Below are 17,375 nucleotides of genomic sequence, written 5' to 3' on the forward strand. Positions count from 1 at the left end.
AGAAATGACTTTCACATAACCTTGTATTTTTCAATTATTTTGAGCCAAAGTATATGTATCACATAAATGTATATAATATACGTATTAAAATGCGTACATAATTTTCTTCTAAGTCCGTAAAAGATATGCGATTGTAAATAACTCCCGAAAAGTGTGTACACTTTGCTCCTTTAACAGTTAGTACCTTTCATAGTCCTATGTTCAGTTTCAGGACAAACGTTCGAAATTTCACAATTGGGTAGGTAAGTCTTTTGAAGATAGGCAAATAATATATTTTTCTGATACAATACGTTATAACGATCACGGAAAGGTGGCTCTTTTATTTCTATTTCGTATAATGTATTTATTATATCTTTATTTAAGTGACCTGAATGATGTTTGTGAAGTTTAATAGCAGATGAGGTGACAATGCCTTTGCGCGTACTAATTATTACTGCATCTTTAGGAATTTAGTAAATTAGCAATCTTGATTTTCGATGCGACTTTCAAAATTTCGTACTTCGGATATTTGATTTTCGAAATTGCGCTACGGACTTATTTCAATTTACCGACAGGAATCCGATGTCTGTCATTTTCTGGTTATATACACTGAAGAATTTAAAATGAATTCTTGAAATTCTTACAAACAAACAGCTCTCTGGCGTTCCCGCTGAGAATTTGGCCATGTTGCTAGCAGCATTTCCACTATTGACACTACGGTCATCCCCCTTCTGTCTGAGCTAACGGCTCCCAACAACTCGCAGGCGCCGTCTGTTTATAATTGAACCTATTAGGATTTACCATGACTTTTTGATATTTTACAATAGGTACGTAACTACGTACATCAGAAAATGACAAAAATTGCATGGGGACGTGGACAGCGCCCCCAAACGATTACTAGAACCAATTTACATACAATTTCCGTGACGTCTATGCTATCGAGTTCCTAATGTATCTTAGACGTCGAAACGAAACATTACGGTAGTCTCTTGAAGAAAATCGTAGGACACAGTCAAATTCGTGACAAAATAAGTTGACAACGATTTTGATAGCCCCGCCTGCGCAAGGGTTAAGTACCTAATAGTCAACACTTCATAAAGGTTTGACGTTTTAATTAAGAGGGCTTTCATGTGAAAAGTAGTGAAATCGCAACCGAGCGCTTAATCATACCGTGTGTGGTATGAATTAAAGGGCTTTACGAGTAGTTTACAAATATATAAACATATAGGTATTATAGGACTTTTTCTACTTGGTCTAACAAAATATGAGAAAATGTCCAGAACTGGTAATAATTGTGACGGTGAAGGCTCATTTTCAAAAAATTGCCAAAAATATATAATAGAAATTTATATAGGCATAAGAACAGTTTTAGTAAACGTTGCAGATTATTTTTGTACAAAAATAACTTCTATGTGATGTAGATTTTCAAAGAAATTACATACATACATACATACAATCACGCCTGTGTCCCATGAAGGGGTAGGCAGAGCACATGAAACTACTCAGGTTTCAGTGCCACTCTTGGCAAATAAGGGGTTGAAAGAAAACGAAACTGTGACATTGCAGTGACAGGTTGCCATCCTCTCGCCTACGCCACAATTTAACCCATATCCCACAGTCGCCTTCTACGACACCCACGGGAAGAAAGGGGGTGGTGAAATTCAAAGAAATTGTCACTTAATTTTTTTATTCTGAAAATAATTGAATTCGTCTTAGCCTCGTTTACTCTTTTTCAAAACCTTATAATAAAAATGTAGTCTGAGAAGATTTTAGTACAAGATATACGTATTATAAATTTACTAGTTTTAGTATTCAAATTTGTCCAAATTTTATAAATAAGATCTACTAATTTAACGCTATACGCGTTATATTAGTCGATCTTATTTAATTATTTTAGTGAGCCATTTTTCAAAAATCCCGTCTGATAGGAATCAAGATAATAAGATGCTTTAATTGAAACTTGAATTAAATATATCTATATCTATTAGATAACGGAAAGTGTGGTATTTCACCGACTAAAACTATCAATTTTGCATTATTTTGACGTTTTTCTTGAAAGCACCCTTAACACTGCACCGTGCACCGGCAGGGTTGTCAAAATCGCTGTTAACTTAGGTTGGTATAACTATAGGAGCGGGAGTTGTTGCGTAGATCCTTAATAACTCTCACTAGGATTGAAGCTGTGTTAAAATTAATAAAACAACAGTTTAATTAAAATTGATTTATTCACAATTAAATGCAAAACTCTTTCACATCTTCATTTAAATTACTAATTTTACAAAACACAGTAGATTTCCTTCGAATCAAGGGTAACAATCATTATAGAAAACTTGATTTATTTCAAAAAGTATTGGTCTATTTACTAACACCTTAGAACCTTGTAAAATCTATTTACTACTACTCTATCCGATGATGACATTATATGACAAAGTGTAATAATAACTTTTGACGTTAATCGTTAACTTGACGAACGAAACGCAACTAGCTCAGTTGCAACTTGCACTAATGTGGAAGTAGTCAAGTGCGATAGAGAGAGATAAGTAGGCTAAGGAGCGTGAATGATTGGCACCTTGTCTACGAGCCCTACGGAGATAGCTGCATAGAAACTTGTTTATCTTTGCAGCTTGTATAATTTGTACATACCTGGGGCCTATTGCATAACAATTTACAACTTGTATTACAAGTGGAACTCTCTTTCTTATAAAATGAATTGGAGGGGGACTACCGCTTGTAATATGAGTTGTAAATTGTTATGCAATAGGCCCCTGCTTGGGTCAAAGATTTTGTAAATAGGATGTCTAGTTGCGTTTCAACGGCTCCTTATCTTATTGACATTCTATTTATAAAAATAAATTATCAGTTGTGGTTTGCGGTACTATTTATTCTATGAGGACATTGAGGACATACTGATGGATATATTACTTTGTCTAATTACATACTGAAACACTTTTACGAGCTATGAACAATAAATAATTGAGCAGGGTACCTCAAAGAAAATTTGTGGAATTATCACAAAACTATATAACATTATTCAAACAAGGTACAATATACAGCAATAATATGTTGCTCTCCGAAGGTAGCAAACATAATAATAGATATGTGACACGCTCTTATGGCTTTATAAATAAGATTTTGCCCGATATTTTTACGGCCTTCTTTGTGTAACATTGCTGGTGACTGTACCTAGAATAATAATGATGAAATATAATGAGTACATCCCATTACATTAATTTAAATCTTAAATTGATTTACTCGTACTGGTACTTACTGGCTAGTAGCCTACCTCCAGCCTATTCAATACACTCATTTAGTAAATAAAGGGAAAAATGAAATAAGCTTTTGCCCCCAGCTAAATATATCGTCACTACTTTAAAAATCTCGTATCTCACGCTGCTCCTCAAAGTTAAATCGCAGTAAGTCTATATGCATTCCATACATACTTACTACAATTTTCTTTTCATTGACAGACGAAGATACAAGTTTTTTTAAAAGCAGTGACGATATGATTTCCGCAATATTAGCGAAATTGAACATCAGTACCAAAATAAATACACAATCAACGAAGTTTCCTAATCATTTATTATCGTTACTCTTTAATAAAAGTAAGTACAGTCTCTTGGAATAATATCTTATATAAAACGCTACAAAATGGCTATAAATAAATAATTTTTGCGCTCAAGGCGTTCCGCAAGCTAGCAAGTAGTACAAAGTTATTCGAAGATTTGGCTACCAGACTTCGGCGAAATGCCGCCCTTGGTTGTATCAGATATTATTGCAAATGAGTGTACCTACAGCGCTACAGTTCTTACCAAAAATACCACAGGAATGCGAGGTCCATCTTTCGACGTTTCAACCACCATTAATCTTGACTTCTGTAACTTAGTCGAAGACGATACTATAAGTAATCCTATTTAGTCAAGGATGAATTAGTAGTTTTAAGTTTGAAATTGAGATAAAAATAAGGCATTAAAACTTCATTAAAATCTACAAATATGTATGTGTTTTCTGCCTCCTTTCGTAGACATAATATCGTCACTACTTTTAAAAAAACTTGTATCTTCGTCTGCCAATGAAAAGAAAATTGTAGTAAGTATGTATGGAATGCATATAGACTTACTGCGTTTTAACTTTGAGGAACAGCGTGAGATACGAGATTTTTAAAAGTAGCACTACTTAAATCGTCAAAAAAAATCGTCATGACGATATACATTCTGGTAAGCTAGTTTAGTCCGTAAGAAAGATGAAAGCTCGCTCTTATTTATACGCCTTATAATCAACATTTTTTTCCTTTTTATTCTATTTTCCGGCGAGAAATTTGGCTTGCCACAAAATAAGTATTTGACGATCAGAAGTGATGCTCTACAAAATTGTCGTTCAACAAGCATAATATGTCTGTAAAAAGTACATAATTGTCAAACATAAATAGTTTACTTAAAACCTGTTAAATTTAGCCATTCAGAGGCTTATAAGGTCTATGACTATTCAATTTTGACACGTCACGAAAGTTTTTTGCTGTAAGCGTCTAGAGGGTTAGCATCCAATACAATCTATTCGTATTACGAGCGAACTCTAATATCTGAATCAAATAATATACGTGTATGTTTCAATGCTGTGTGTATATAATTTCAAAAGTTCAAATGTCGAAAAACGGCCCTCACAAATGTCCATTTTATGGTCAATGACGATTCCATATCTCAAAGGCTAGCACAACTAACCGCGATCACTTCCTGAGCATGCGGTGGCGCGGTCGCGCGCGCGCTGTGCTAGCCGCGTCGTCCTAGTCTCGTTCTAGAAGCTTCCGGATCTGCCGCCAGTCTTCCATGATGTCAGCGTCGGGGAGCATGTACACTACGTATGGGGGAGACACGGCGACCTGCCAAAGGGAGGGAAACTTGTTATCAGCTGCTTGATTAAGAAGAATTTGTAATAGAGAGCTTTCTAAATACATGCTGGAAGAAGCATGTGTTCATGCATGTGATGTATATTCTTCATAATGTCATAACGCCACATCTAAACTTTTTAGGGTCCGTCTGTCCGTCCGCGGCTAATCTCAGTGACCGTTACCACTAGAAAGCTGAAATTTGACGCCAATATGTCACTCCAACCATCAATCACGCCAACAAAGTACAAAAATAAAAAATGGAAAAAAATCCCCCCCTACACGTAAAGTGGAGAGTGTTTTTTTTTTTATTTCAACCTTAACGTGTGATATATTGTTGGATAGGTATTGCAAAATGAATAGGGGTTTACTTAAATCATTTTTTGACATTGTTAAATACTTTCGGAAATAATCGCTCCCAAAGTTAATAAAATAGCGTCCCCCCTCTAACTTTTGAACCATAAGAGCGCTATGACAAAAAAAGGCGATATATTGTAAAATGCACAATATTTATCGACAAAATTGTACACTTTACTCATACTAAAAGACAGTGAAAGTACTTGTTTCAGTTAGAACATCTTATTAACTGTCGGTTAAATAAAAAACATATGAAAAAAAAAGCTTTTTCAATTAATAATGATTGTTTTTCTGATGCTCGTTTAGGAAAAACCGCGTGAAGCACAGAATTCGGAGCTCTTATTATGTACAATTTGATAAGATCACTCTCATAAATGAGGTAAATTTAAGTTCCAAATATCTTGTACTTAAGGCCCATTAAACAATATTTATCATTTAATCCTTTGAAATTGAGAAATTGAAAGTAAAACGAACTCAATTTTGTCTTGAAAATACATCGAAACAAGTGATCATTTCTCCGAAAATCTACATGTTATCGAAGTTATTTTAGTATATAAATAATCTGCACAATGTGCTTAAACTGCTGTTATCCATTTGTCGTTATAATATTTTATCATGATTTTTTGCCAATTTTTTGAAAACTAGCCTTCCTGTCGCTATTTTACCGGCGACGGACGCCTGCGATTTCAGTGCCGCGCCGGAGCTCGAGGAGGTAAGACGTATGTCGCTTTGGTCTCCGAGTTTTCATCGCAAACGTCGAGAATATTTATTGTTGTGTGGGTCGGACGCCTTGTTTCTACACGGGCTATCCTCGCATTGTGTGTGTGTAAACAGCGACCAACGAATTTGATCCTAGATCCGTAAATATTTGCTTTTGTAATACTTTGTTATGTTTAAATGTTAAAGTATTACAACGTTGTGATGATAAAAATGTGAAAATTACAATACGGTCAAGATGATAAGACACATCAAGATGGTACTCGGGATCTGATGATGGAGCCAGAAGGTGGTCACCAGTACCAGTGAACCATGTAAGTAAACGACTTCGTGTTTAGGCTCGTTGGGTTCGTCTCAACAAGACCTTTGACAAGAGGTGGTACTCAGGGTCTGATGATGGAGCCAGATGGTGGTCACCAGTACCAACCAACCAATCGTAATCGATTCCGGATTACACGATTACTTGATTTTACTTTGTAATCTGACACTACTGGGTGTCAGATTACTTGTAATGTAATCAAGTGAAACGGTAAATTACCATTACATGTAAAGGAATCACTAATCATCTATACAATCATTACTATTACCAATAATTCGGAATCATAGTCGATTCAAAATAACTGAAATTATTGACTTGATTACTTTCAGATTACGAATATGTAGTACCTCAGATTGCTGACTGTCACTTTGACACAAAAGTCGTCATGGGTGTCGTAAAATAGGTTTTAGGAGGTGCTGATTCCAAAATTAATGACTAATGTTCAATCTGACATTGCTGACTGTCACTCTGACACAAAAGTCGTCATGGGTGTCGTAAAATAGGTTTTAGGGGTGCTGATTCCAAAATGAATGACCAATTTGGAATCTGACATTGCTGACTGTCACTTTGACACATAAGTCGTCATGGGTGTCGTAAAATAGGTTTTAGGGGTGCTGATTCCAAAATTAATGACCAATGTGGAATCTGACATTGCTGACTGTCACTCTGACACAAAAGTCGTCATGGGTGTCGTAAAATAGGTTTTAGGGGGTGCTGATTCCAAAATTAATGACCAATTTGGAATCTGACATTGCTGACTGTCACTTTGACACAAAAGTCGTCATGGGTGTCGTAAAATAGGTTTTAGGGGTGCTGATTCCAAAATTAATGACCAATGTGGAATCTGACATTGCTGACTGTCACTCTGACACAAAAGTCGTCATGGGTGTCGTAAAATAGGTTTTAGGGGTGCTGATTCCAAAATTAATGACCAATTTGGAATCTGACATTGCTGACTGTCACTTTGACACAAAAGTCGTCATGGGTGTCGTAAAATAGGTTTTAGGGGGTGCTGATTCCAAAATTAATGACCAATGTGGAATCTGACATTGCTGACTGTCACTTTGACACAAAAGTCGTCATGGGTGTCGTAAAATAGGTTTTAGGGGGTGCTGATTCCAAAATTAATGACCAATGTTCAATCTGACATTGCTGACTGTCACTCTGACACAAAAGTCGTCATGGGTGTCGTAAAATAGGTTTTAGGGGTGCTGATTCCAAAATTAATGACTAATGTTCAATCTGACATTGCTGACTGTCACTCTGACACAAAAGTAGTCATGGGTGTCGTAAAATAGGTTTTAGGGGTGCTGATTCCAAAATTAATGACCAATGTTCAATCTGACATTGCTGACTGTCACTTTGACACAAAAGTCGTCATGGGTGTCGTAAAATAGGTTTTAGGGGTGCTGATTCCAAAATTAGTGACCAATTTGGAATCTGACATTGCTGACTGTCACTTTGACACAAAAGTCGTCATGGGTGTCGTCAAATAGGTATCCGGAGGTGTTTGAAAACTAATGACCAATTTGGAATCTGACACTGTTGACTGTCACTTTGACACAAAAGCGATCATGGGTGTCTTCAAATAGGTTTTCATGGGTACTGATCTCAATATTAATGATCAATTTGGAATCTGACATTGCTGACTGTCACTTTGACATAAAAGTCGTTATGGGTGTCGTCAAATAGTTTTCCTTTCCAGGGGTACTGTGCAATGTCAGGTTCCAAATCGGTCATTACTTTTTAAATCATTTCATTAATTTTGGAATCAGTGCACCCTAAAAACTATTTGACTACACCCATGATTCCTTTTGTGTCAAAATTACAATTAGCACTGTGAGATTCCAAAATAGTCGTTAATTTTGGAATCAGCACCCCCGGAAACCTTTTTGAAGACACCCATGACGACTTTTGTGTCAAAGTGACAGTCAGCAATGTCAAGATTCCAAATCGGTCATTAATTTTCAAATCAGCACCTCCGGAAACCTATTTGACGACACCCATGACGACTTTTGTGTCAAAGTGACAGTCAGCAATGTTAGATTCCACATTAGTCATTATTTTTGGAATCAGCACCCCCTAAAACCTATTTTACGACACCCATGATGACTTTTGTGTCAAAGTGGCAGTCAGCAATGTTAGATTCCACATTGGTCATTAATTTTGGAATCAGCACCCCTAAAACCAATTTTACGACACCCATGACGACTTTTGTGTCAAAGTGACAGTCAGCAATGTCAGATTCCACATTGTTCATTAATTTTGGAATCAGCACCCCCGCAAACCTATTTGACGACACCCATGACGACTTTTGTGTCAAAGTGACAGTCAGCAATGTCAGATTCCACATTGGTCATTAAATTTGGAATCAGCACCCCCTAAAACCTATTTTACGACACCCATGACGACTTTTGTGTCAAAGTGACAGTCAGCAATGTCAGATTCCACATTGTTCATTAATTTTGGAATCAGCACCCCCGCAAACCTATTTGACGACACCCATGACGACTTTTGTGTCAAAGTGACAGTCAGCAATGTCAGATTCCACATTGGCCATTAATTTTGGAATCAGCACCTCCTAAAACCTATTTTACGACACCCATGACGACTTTTGTGTCAAAGTGATAGTCAGCAATGTCAGATTCCAAATCGGTCATTAATTTTTAAATCAGCACACCCGAAAACCTATACTCGTGGTATATGCACTTGAAATGTGAAAGTGAAAATGCTAGAATGACATGTAAACCACGAAGTTGTATACTCATACTCGTATTGTTCATTGGTATTGGTGACCACCATCTGGCTCCATCATCAGACCCTGAGCACCACCTTGAAGTAATTAGAATTGTATTTGTCTTATTTTATCATCATATTAATATAATTATACTTTACTCTAATACTTATCATATAACAAAAGCAAATATTTGGGCTGGGATCTACTTTTATAATTATTACTTTAATTTTTTAAATAAATTTTAACATAATTGATATTATTTCGCGCTATATTCTCGTATTTTCGTACAAAATAATGTTTATTAGAAACCAAAAGTTTATATCGAGATAGTAGATTGTGGTTGTTATCAAAATTCCATAGAAAGGATCAAGATTGTTTTGTCCTTTATTGTAGTGCGAGCGAGTGGTAAGACGTGCTAGAAAGGGTCGGCATATTGGGCTCGCGCGGCGGGTAAAATACCTAATTTCGCCCGACGCCGAAATGTTATAACGCTCTTAAAAAATATGAAAAAAATCACAAAAGTAGAACTTTATAAAGACTATCTAGGAAAATTATTTTGAACTTGATAGGTTGAACACTTTATTAAAAAAATACGGGAAACTACGGAACCCTACACTGAGCGTGGCCCGACACGCCCTTGGCCGGTTTTTTATCACTTCCAACCGCTAGAAATTGTAGACGTTAAACTTTCGTGAGACATATTCAAATATTTAATGAAACTACGATTGTACTCACGTTATCATATCGCTACTGCTTCTACAAAAAAAGTTAGAAATAGCTGCGCTAGAAATCGATTAAAGGGATTCGACATCGGTTTATGTAACTGTTATTATGGCCTACTTTAGAATTAAAATTGGGTTTTTCATTATATTCGACTGATCCTTTTATTAGAGAGCTTGTTAACCTTGATGTTGGGTAACGATTGAAGCACAAGTGCCTGAACAATAAGGGCCACTTGCACCACCCGCTTAACTCAAGGTTAGTAGCCTGGGCTGTCAATTGTCATATTCCATATAGAATGGTGGGTTAACCTGGGTTTAACGCACCATTTTCGGTGGTGGAAGTGACCCTATGTAATGTAATTTACTTGTCGACGACGGTTCATGCGGCGGACTCTGCCCCGTGGACCCCAGAGGTCGACCGTGTGACGCTCTTCTTCCAGTCGACGGATTTTCTCAAATATGTGGCTAATATGGCTAAAAGTTGATAAAACATTGCTTCACTCACTTGCCGCCGACGGCGCTCGACCGTGTGACGCTCTTCCTCTATTTAGTCGATGAATTTTCTCAAATATGTGGCTAATATGGCTAAAGGTTGATAAAACATTACTTCACTCACTTGTCGGCCCCGTAGACCAGAGGTGGACCGTGTGACGCTCTTCCTCCAGTCGACGGATTTTCTCAAATATGTGGCTAATATGGCTAAAGGTTGATAAAACATTGCTTCACTTACTTGTCGCCGACGGCTCTTCCTCTATTTAGCTTTTCTCAAATATGTGGCGGCTAAAGGTTGATAAAACCCCTTACTTGTCGCCGACTCGGGCCCCGTAGACCAGAGGTCGACCGTGTGGCGCTCTTCCTCTAGTCGACGGATTTTCTCAAGAATCTCCTCTTTTAGACTCTCGTAGCTCAGCCATTTTTCACTCTGTTGACAAAAGAAAAGTTTTGGTAAATAGAGATTTTTATTGATAAATAATAATAACACGTATACCTTACAGGTACAAATTTGATAAAAAAACATATTATAAACTAGACAATTATAAACGAAAAATCTAAATCTAAAGAGGGTAGTGCCTGAGGCATATTGTCCAAGATGCTGGCAGCATTTCCTCGCTAAATCGCAGTGCCTATTCGTTGAGTCCCCCGCTCTTTTGTCCCCCGTGAAAACAGTCAGCAGCGTTAAGTCGTTGTGCAAAATCTATAGGTATTAATTTTGTTGGGTAAAAAAATATTTTAATTAAATTCGCTCTTTCCGTAAACTTTAATTATAAACAGATATTTATACCGTATACAAAAATCGAACAAAGAGATACACAGGTAGAATTAATTTAAATACTGTGTACATACACCGCATTTAGGTCAGCTATCAACGAAGCGGTTAATTGAATTCTATACATAATCCGCAAAGTAAACTGAATTTTAAACCTTAAATTACAGGCATAAAGTGTATGAGTGGTTAAAGAGCGTTGCTACGTATACCTACGAAAGCGATCGGAGGTGACAGGTCACCGCGTCTGATAATGACGTGACAATACGGTTGCGAAGGCGCTGTGTATAAAAATATTGATATTACGAATTTACGAGTGTGGTTACTCGGATAGAACGGGACAAATATCGGAACACGCAGTCTAACGTCTTGACTATAGAGGCCTGTTCCGATATTTTTGAGAGCTTTAGCAGCTCCGATATATTTGATGGCGACTGTGATGTCGCTGTAATATCGGCGGTGACAGCACAATCAGCACATATTCCATAATTTTTTGAATTGGGATGGATATCATTTGTAGCGGTATCTCTGAAGGGTGGTCCTAAGAGCTTTTCTAATAAAAAAGTTTTCATTTCAGAGCAAATGTTAATCAGAACTATTCGATAAACGACTAAAGGCCCGTTGCATCAAACCGTCTGTCACCGTTAAAGCATTCGTTAAATTTTATTGTATGGGAAGTTCCATAGACGTCTGCTGCGTGACGATGATGTGTCTGTCAAATGTGGTTGATGCAACTGGCTCTAAGCTATTTAAAGGTTTTTTTATGGGAGAGGATAGAAAAACTACTAGGTTAATCGGTTTGCTGAAAACGTGTTTTCACTACAAGTAAGGATCAAATCAAATGATTAAATAATTTTTGATTATTTTGTTGTTTTTCAAGTCGTTGTGTAAGTTAGAGTTTTAGGTTAGGTGGTAGTTTTTCTTAACAATATCAAAAACCAGACTAAATGTAGTCAAAAAAATCTGTACTTTTATCCTCAAGACTAGGGCTACTCGATACTAGGACTACTGCCATCTCGAATTTCGCCAAACCCGAACAAAGATACAAAAAACCCGGACATTTGGCGTAAATCGCATTTTTTCCCCGGACGAGTCAGAATTTATTTTTAAAAAACGTGACCTTTAATTTTCATGCAATTATTTTCTTTAATTTCACACAATGTGTAATTTGTGTAATGTGTAATTTTTCCTCCAAAAAAAATTGTCTCTTTTTAGGTTACTAAATTACTAGGTCAAATGGACGTTATAGCTCAAATTGCACATATCAAATTATTTCTTTTTTTTTTTTTGTTGAAGAAAAAAAAAAAGAGTTTATACATACATACATAAGAATTTTGAAGGAAAATGTAAAAAAAAATACCGTTCTTCCCCTCTTATTTCCAAAGTTTACCAACGAAAAATTGTAAACATTTTACGAAACATTGGCTTTACGATAAATATTACAGGAAAAATTAAATGGAGTGTGTATCTTGGAAACTTTTTTTTAATTGAAAAAAAAACTTTCCCATTTCAATTTTCAATTTTACCACCCTTGCATATTACATCCATATCTTATTTCAAAATTATACGAAATTTTACCTAAAACGTTAATTTTCAAATAAAATAAAAACTGTCGAAATCGGTTCATTATAAAGAATTATCCCTGAAAAACAATCATACAATACAGGTCGCTCAAATTAGTTAGAGAATTCACCGAGAGACGGCTCTATACTATACACAATAATGCTCATTAGTACCTATACTTCTAGTCAAGTCATTATATCTACATACTTATATAAGAACTGAGATTTTTTAACCATTGAAAGTTTGTGCGAATACGGAACCCTCAGTGGGCGAGTCCGAGTCGCACTTGGCCGGTTTTCTATTATGTAAACTAGAAACTGCTTTTAGTCTAAGCTTATATAAATAAGTTTAGACTAAAAGTTGATTATGATGCATATTTGACTTTTACACATTTGTCTTCTTTAGCCTCGAATGAAACTCTGAAGCGAATGCTTAGGTTGTAAGCAACACAAACAGAAAAACCACAGTCAATTAATCATTTATCGATCATAAAGCGCAACAGTTAATTCATTGCTACCACAAAGTGAATCAAACCTCTCTTCACCGCGCTACACGGTGCCTACAACCGATATTGCTTTCCGTGAAAAACACGGTATTTCATCAACACTCACATCACTTCGCCAAAAGACTTTACCTCTGATAATGAATATACGCGTATAGGATGTTTTGTGTTTGAAGTGAAACAGAACACAGGCAATAAATAGGGTCTAACCGGTCGACACATTTACCTGAACGGGTGTTGATCTAAAATCTAACTAACGCGGCTCGATCAAGGTTTAAATTAGATGAGCGTGCTGTGGTAATAAAATAAAGCCTTAACGCTATCAACCAAACACAAAGGCTTACGATAATATCGTATCGCTATCTCTATCGTTATTCCGTATTGACGCGACAGAGCCAGACTGTTGCGATCGGCGTCTAGCGTCAACGATAGTTATTTCGGCTAGGCCGGCTGGTTTGAGGCTCTGAATAATCTGCTTATAAGCTGAGCATGGCGTTTGTACGGACCGGAGAACAACAGGGTAATTGGGATATATGGGCCGGTACTGTGTGGTTACTCGGAATACTGGCATGACGAAAATGTTGAAAGGTTATATATATAGTACAAATTAGATAATCCGACACTTCGGTGGTCCAAAACGTCCAGTAATCCGGCATTAGAGATGCAAGTGATAATTTCAAGTGCAAGTAAATTATCAGTCTGACTTAAAGCCAGGTGGTCGAATGTTTTTTAACTAAATATGCACATGTAGTCTTTTTATACGACATACATAAAAAATACACATATATAATACTATCACGCGTGTATCCCATGAAGGGGTAAGCAGAGCACATGAAACTACTCAAGTTTCAGTGCCACTCTTGGCAAAAAGGGGTTGAAAGAAATCGAAAATGTGACATTGCAGTGACAGGTTGCCAGCCTCTCGCCTACGTCCCTATTTAACCCATATCCCACAGTCGCCTTCTACGACACCCACGGGACGAAAGGGGTGGTGGAATTCTTAACCCGTCACCACCACGTCATAAAAATATGAAAACATAAATATGGAGAATGGTTCTTATTTCTAGTAATCTGAATTTTCCACTAATCCGGCACCTCCGTGTCAGCAACAGTGCAGGATTATCAAGATTGTAATATGTACATTGTACTTATATTTGGGTCAAAACGTAGAAGCTAAATTTGACTCGTCCAATAAAACGTGTGGCACTAATCTATCTACTAATACATATACATTTTTTATTTAGAAGTTATGTTTTCAAGCTGCGCAGTACACAATACGGGGTTTTCTCCTCTAGATTCTCCAGAACAATTTTCTAACCGCAATATAGGTGCTTCGGATGAGTTTTTGTCTTGTTTGCGTTTGCAATCTAAAGTTTATATTCATTTAATACAAAAACTTTCTCACGGGGCACAAGTTGTAAAAAGCAGCATTTAATTCTAAGTTTATAATTTAATATCACAAGATAAAACATTTCCGCAAGAAAGAGTGCCACGTGGACCACGTGGTCTGTAGTGCCACGCGAAAGGCAATTTTTTTTCATTTTCCGTAACGATTCTGCTATTGACTAACGTAGAAAACGTCAATATATATGTTTTGTTATTAATATCTAATTGTTTGTGTTTTTCTGAAAAACAGCACCATGATTAGTCATCGACATATGCTGAGCGGTAACAAGTTTGGTATATGTTTATACTACTTTCATATGATTTCATATGATTGTAGGTTAAGTTCAAAGCTTACACCAACGATTTCTATTCCAATAACTACTTAATGATCTGAACGAGAATAACGGTCGTTCGTCGTTTTCAAAATGGTAAGAGACCGTCGCTTTCAAACTGATAAATATGTATCTACTTATTTTAAAGATCATACTCATTTGTATTTTATGTGTATCATTTGGCTCAGCTTACGGGTCGGAAACAACCCCAAAAGTAAAAAAGCCCGGTGTCCCAAGGGGACGCGGCAGGTAAAATTGTAGACAATGTAACCCCGGTACCTACGTGTACTTCTTTCATGTTGATAGTAAATAATAATATAAGATCTAGTCCTGACAATAACACAGGCTAATTTAAATGTGAACTGAGATCAGAACGGCATTGATGATACTTGGTTATCGCACGTCTCGCTTGTGCCAATACAGCTACGAGCTAGCATCATGCTAGCTATGCTAGAGCATGTACGAAATACTGAACGCATTAGACATGAGTAATGAGTGAGTAGTTCGCGAATGAAAGTGTATACAAGAATGAATGAGTTCGAATTGGCCGGACAGATTAAAGTTATTAGTTTGAAAATATAAAATGAAATTAGTGTTTTGCCCAATGGTTAGAATGCCTTAAGGCGGTAAGTCCGCCATTTGTACTTTTTATTGTTAATTTGTGTAATAAAGTATAAATAAATAAATAAATGAAATACGTAAAGACAGCCACGTTTGTGTTGCGTTGCTCTGAATACTATTGTTCGATACGCTCACGCGCCGTACAACGTCGTCAACTATATGACGCCCTTTATGTGTCACGATTTTTATGATCAACTCTAATATTACAAACACACATATGTTAACGCCTGTATTTCCAAAAGGGGTAGGCGGAGCATTGAAACTGCTCAAATATCAGTGCCATTCTTAGTATTTTTAGAAAGAAACAGAACCTGTGATATTACAGTGATAGGTTGCTAGCTCATCGCCCTCATAATTGACAACATTTCATATTTTTGAATACTAATTTCTATTGTTTTTTACGAATTTTTTAATTTTTCAAAAAAATTGCTATTTTATTGCGAAAATCCCTTTTTTATTACTACTTCGAGCATGGAAAGAGTGTAAGTTACAAACGTCAAGAATCAACTTAATGACGTCACTTGTGTTGTTTCATACAACTAAGAAAACGACAAAATCTTTCCTAAAAAAAGTTTTAATAGTCAGATTAAACAATTCGAGATGTCTGACTGTCAAGTGTCACAGTAAACAAATATTAAATTATGAATGGAACGAGCTATGTAATGTAGAAGTATAGGGAAAGAAATTTGTCGAAGTAGAACTGTCGAAAAATTACGTGTCAAACATACCTGCGATTGCAGCGCCACCTATCTATGGTTTTATATCTGCACTTTTGATACTTAAAGCTTTTGCTCCTTACCTCTAATCTCCATACTACGAGCGGTGATAAGTATCACAGTCAAAGTCAAGCATCCCAACTGGAAGATTTTTTTGGTTATAGTGGCAGCTCTGAATCAACTATGTAACGTCACATCCCCTTTAAACTATGTTCAAGAATTTTTTACAAATAAAAAGTGCCCAGGGTAAACAAACGATTACTTTTGCAGGAGCACAGTTATATAATAAATTACCGGATACTATAAAAAACGCGCGTACGTTTAAAATATTTAAAAATAAATTAAAACTTTACACTTTAAATGATGAAAGTCTACTGAGTTCATAACTGACCTGCTGTATTATTGTTTCACTATGTACATCTTGTTTGTGTAACGCTCCCGTTGCGATTGAATGTCTACCTCATTTTAAAAATATAATTAATGTTATGAATGTTTTTAATAATATTTGAAACTTATAAAATTTTATGAAACATCCTTCAATTACAAAACATGTAATTTTAGTGCATGCTATTATTTAAGTATAAACCTCTTAACTTAGTACTCTAATGTCTTCTATTCTAATAATTATAATAATGCATAGTTTGTAGAAGCAAACATTTGTAAAATTTAAAAACTTATCTACGATGTGAATTTATTCATCAAATTGTATTAATAGCAAAGTGTTTCTCATATAAGTGAAATGTAAATTTCTTTTTGAGAAATAAATGATTCTTTAACCCGAAACATGGAAAACATATATTTTTGTGATATACAGGCGTATATCTCGAAATGGTTTTCGATTTAGGGACATTTTGAAACGTTGTCAATTGAACCCAAAACCCTCAGTCAACTTCTACAACACCCACGGAGGCTAAGCGTAAGTATTCATTAGAAAATAATGACGTAACAAATACCCTGTTAGTCAATACCCTAAATCCTAATGTATTGTCCTATTTGTCCTCCTTAAACGTGTCAGTTGTCAGTTTGTTAAATATTCGCAGTCATATGTATGTTACAACTTTTCACAATAATTCATATTCACGAGCTTTATTGATCGAATTGTAATTGGACGTGACATAGTCTTTTATTTATTGCCGTGAAGCACCGCCTGCTGAATTTTATATTTTCCCTTTTATTTCCAAAACATGATCCAATTACTGGTTTAATATTATTAGCTATAAAAATAGGACATTGACTTTTACCGCGACTTTTAGTCGAATCCATTAGTCAGTTACATTTATT

At 36.1% G+C, this 17,375-nt stretch overlaps 1 protein-coding gene across 1 annotated transcript in view; it reads right to left on the reverse strand.

Moving 5' to 3' along the window:
• Positions 1–10,461: 10,461 nt before the first annotated feature.
• LOC125235620 (breast cancer metastasis-suppressor 1-like protein) overlaps positions 10,462–17,375 on the reverse strand; it is a 158,797-nt gene continuing 151,883 nt past the window's right edge. Inside the window, exon 4 of the mRNA XM_048142218.1 lies at positions 10,462–10,632. Within this exon, the coding sequence (XP_047998175.1) occupies positions 10,462–10,632 (171 nt within the window). The remainder of the gene's footprint in view (positions 10,633–17,375) is intronic.

This window comes from Leguminivora glycinivorella, chromosome 17, assembly GCF_023078275.1.
Source record: "Leguminivora glycinivorella isolate SPB_JAAS2020 chromosome 17, LegGlyc_1.1, whole genome shotgun sequence".
In the NCBI taxonomy this organism is placed as follows: domain Eukaryota; kingdom Metazoa; phylum Arthropoda; class Insecta; order Lepidoptera; family Tortricidae; genus Leguminivora; species Leguminivora glycinivorella.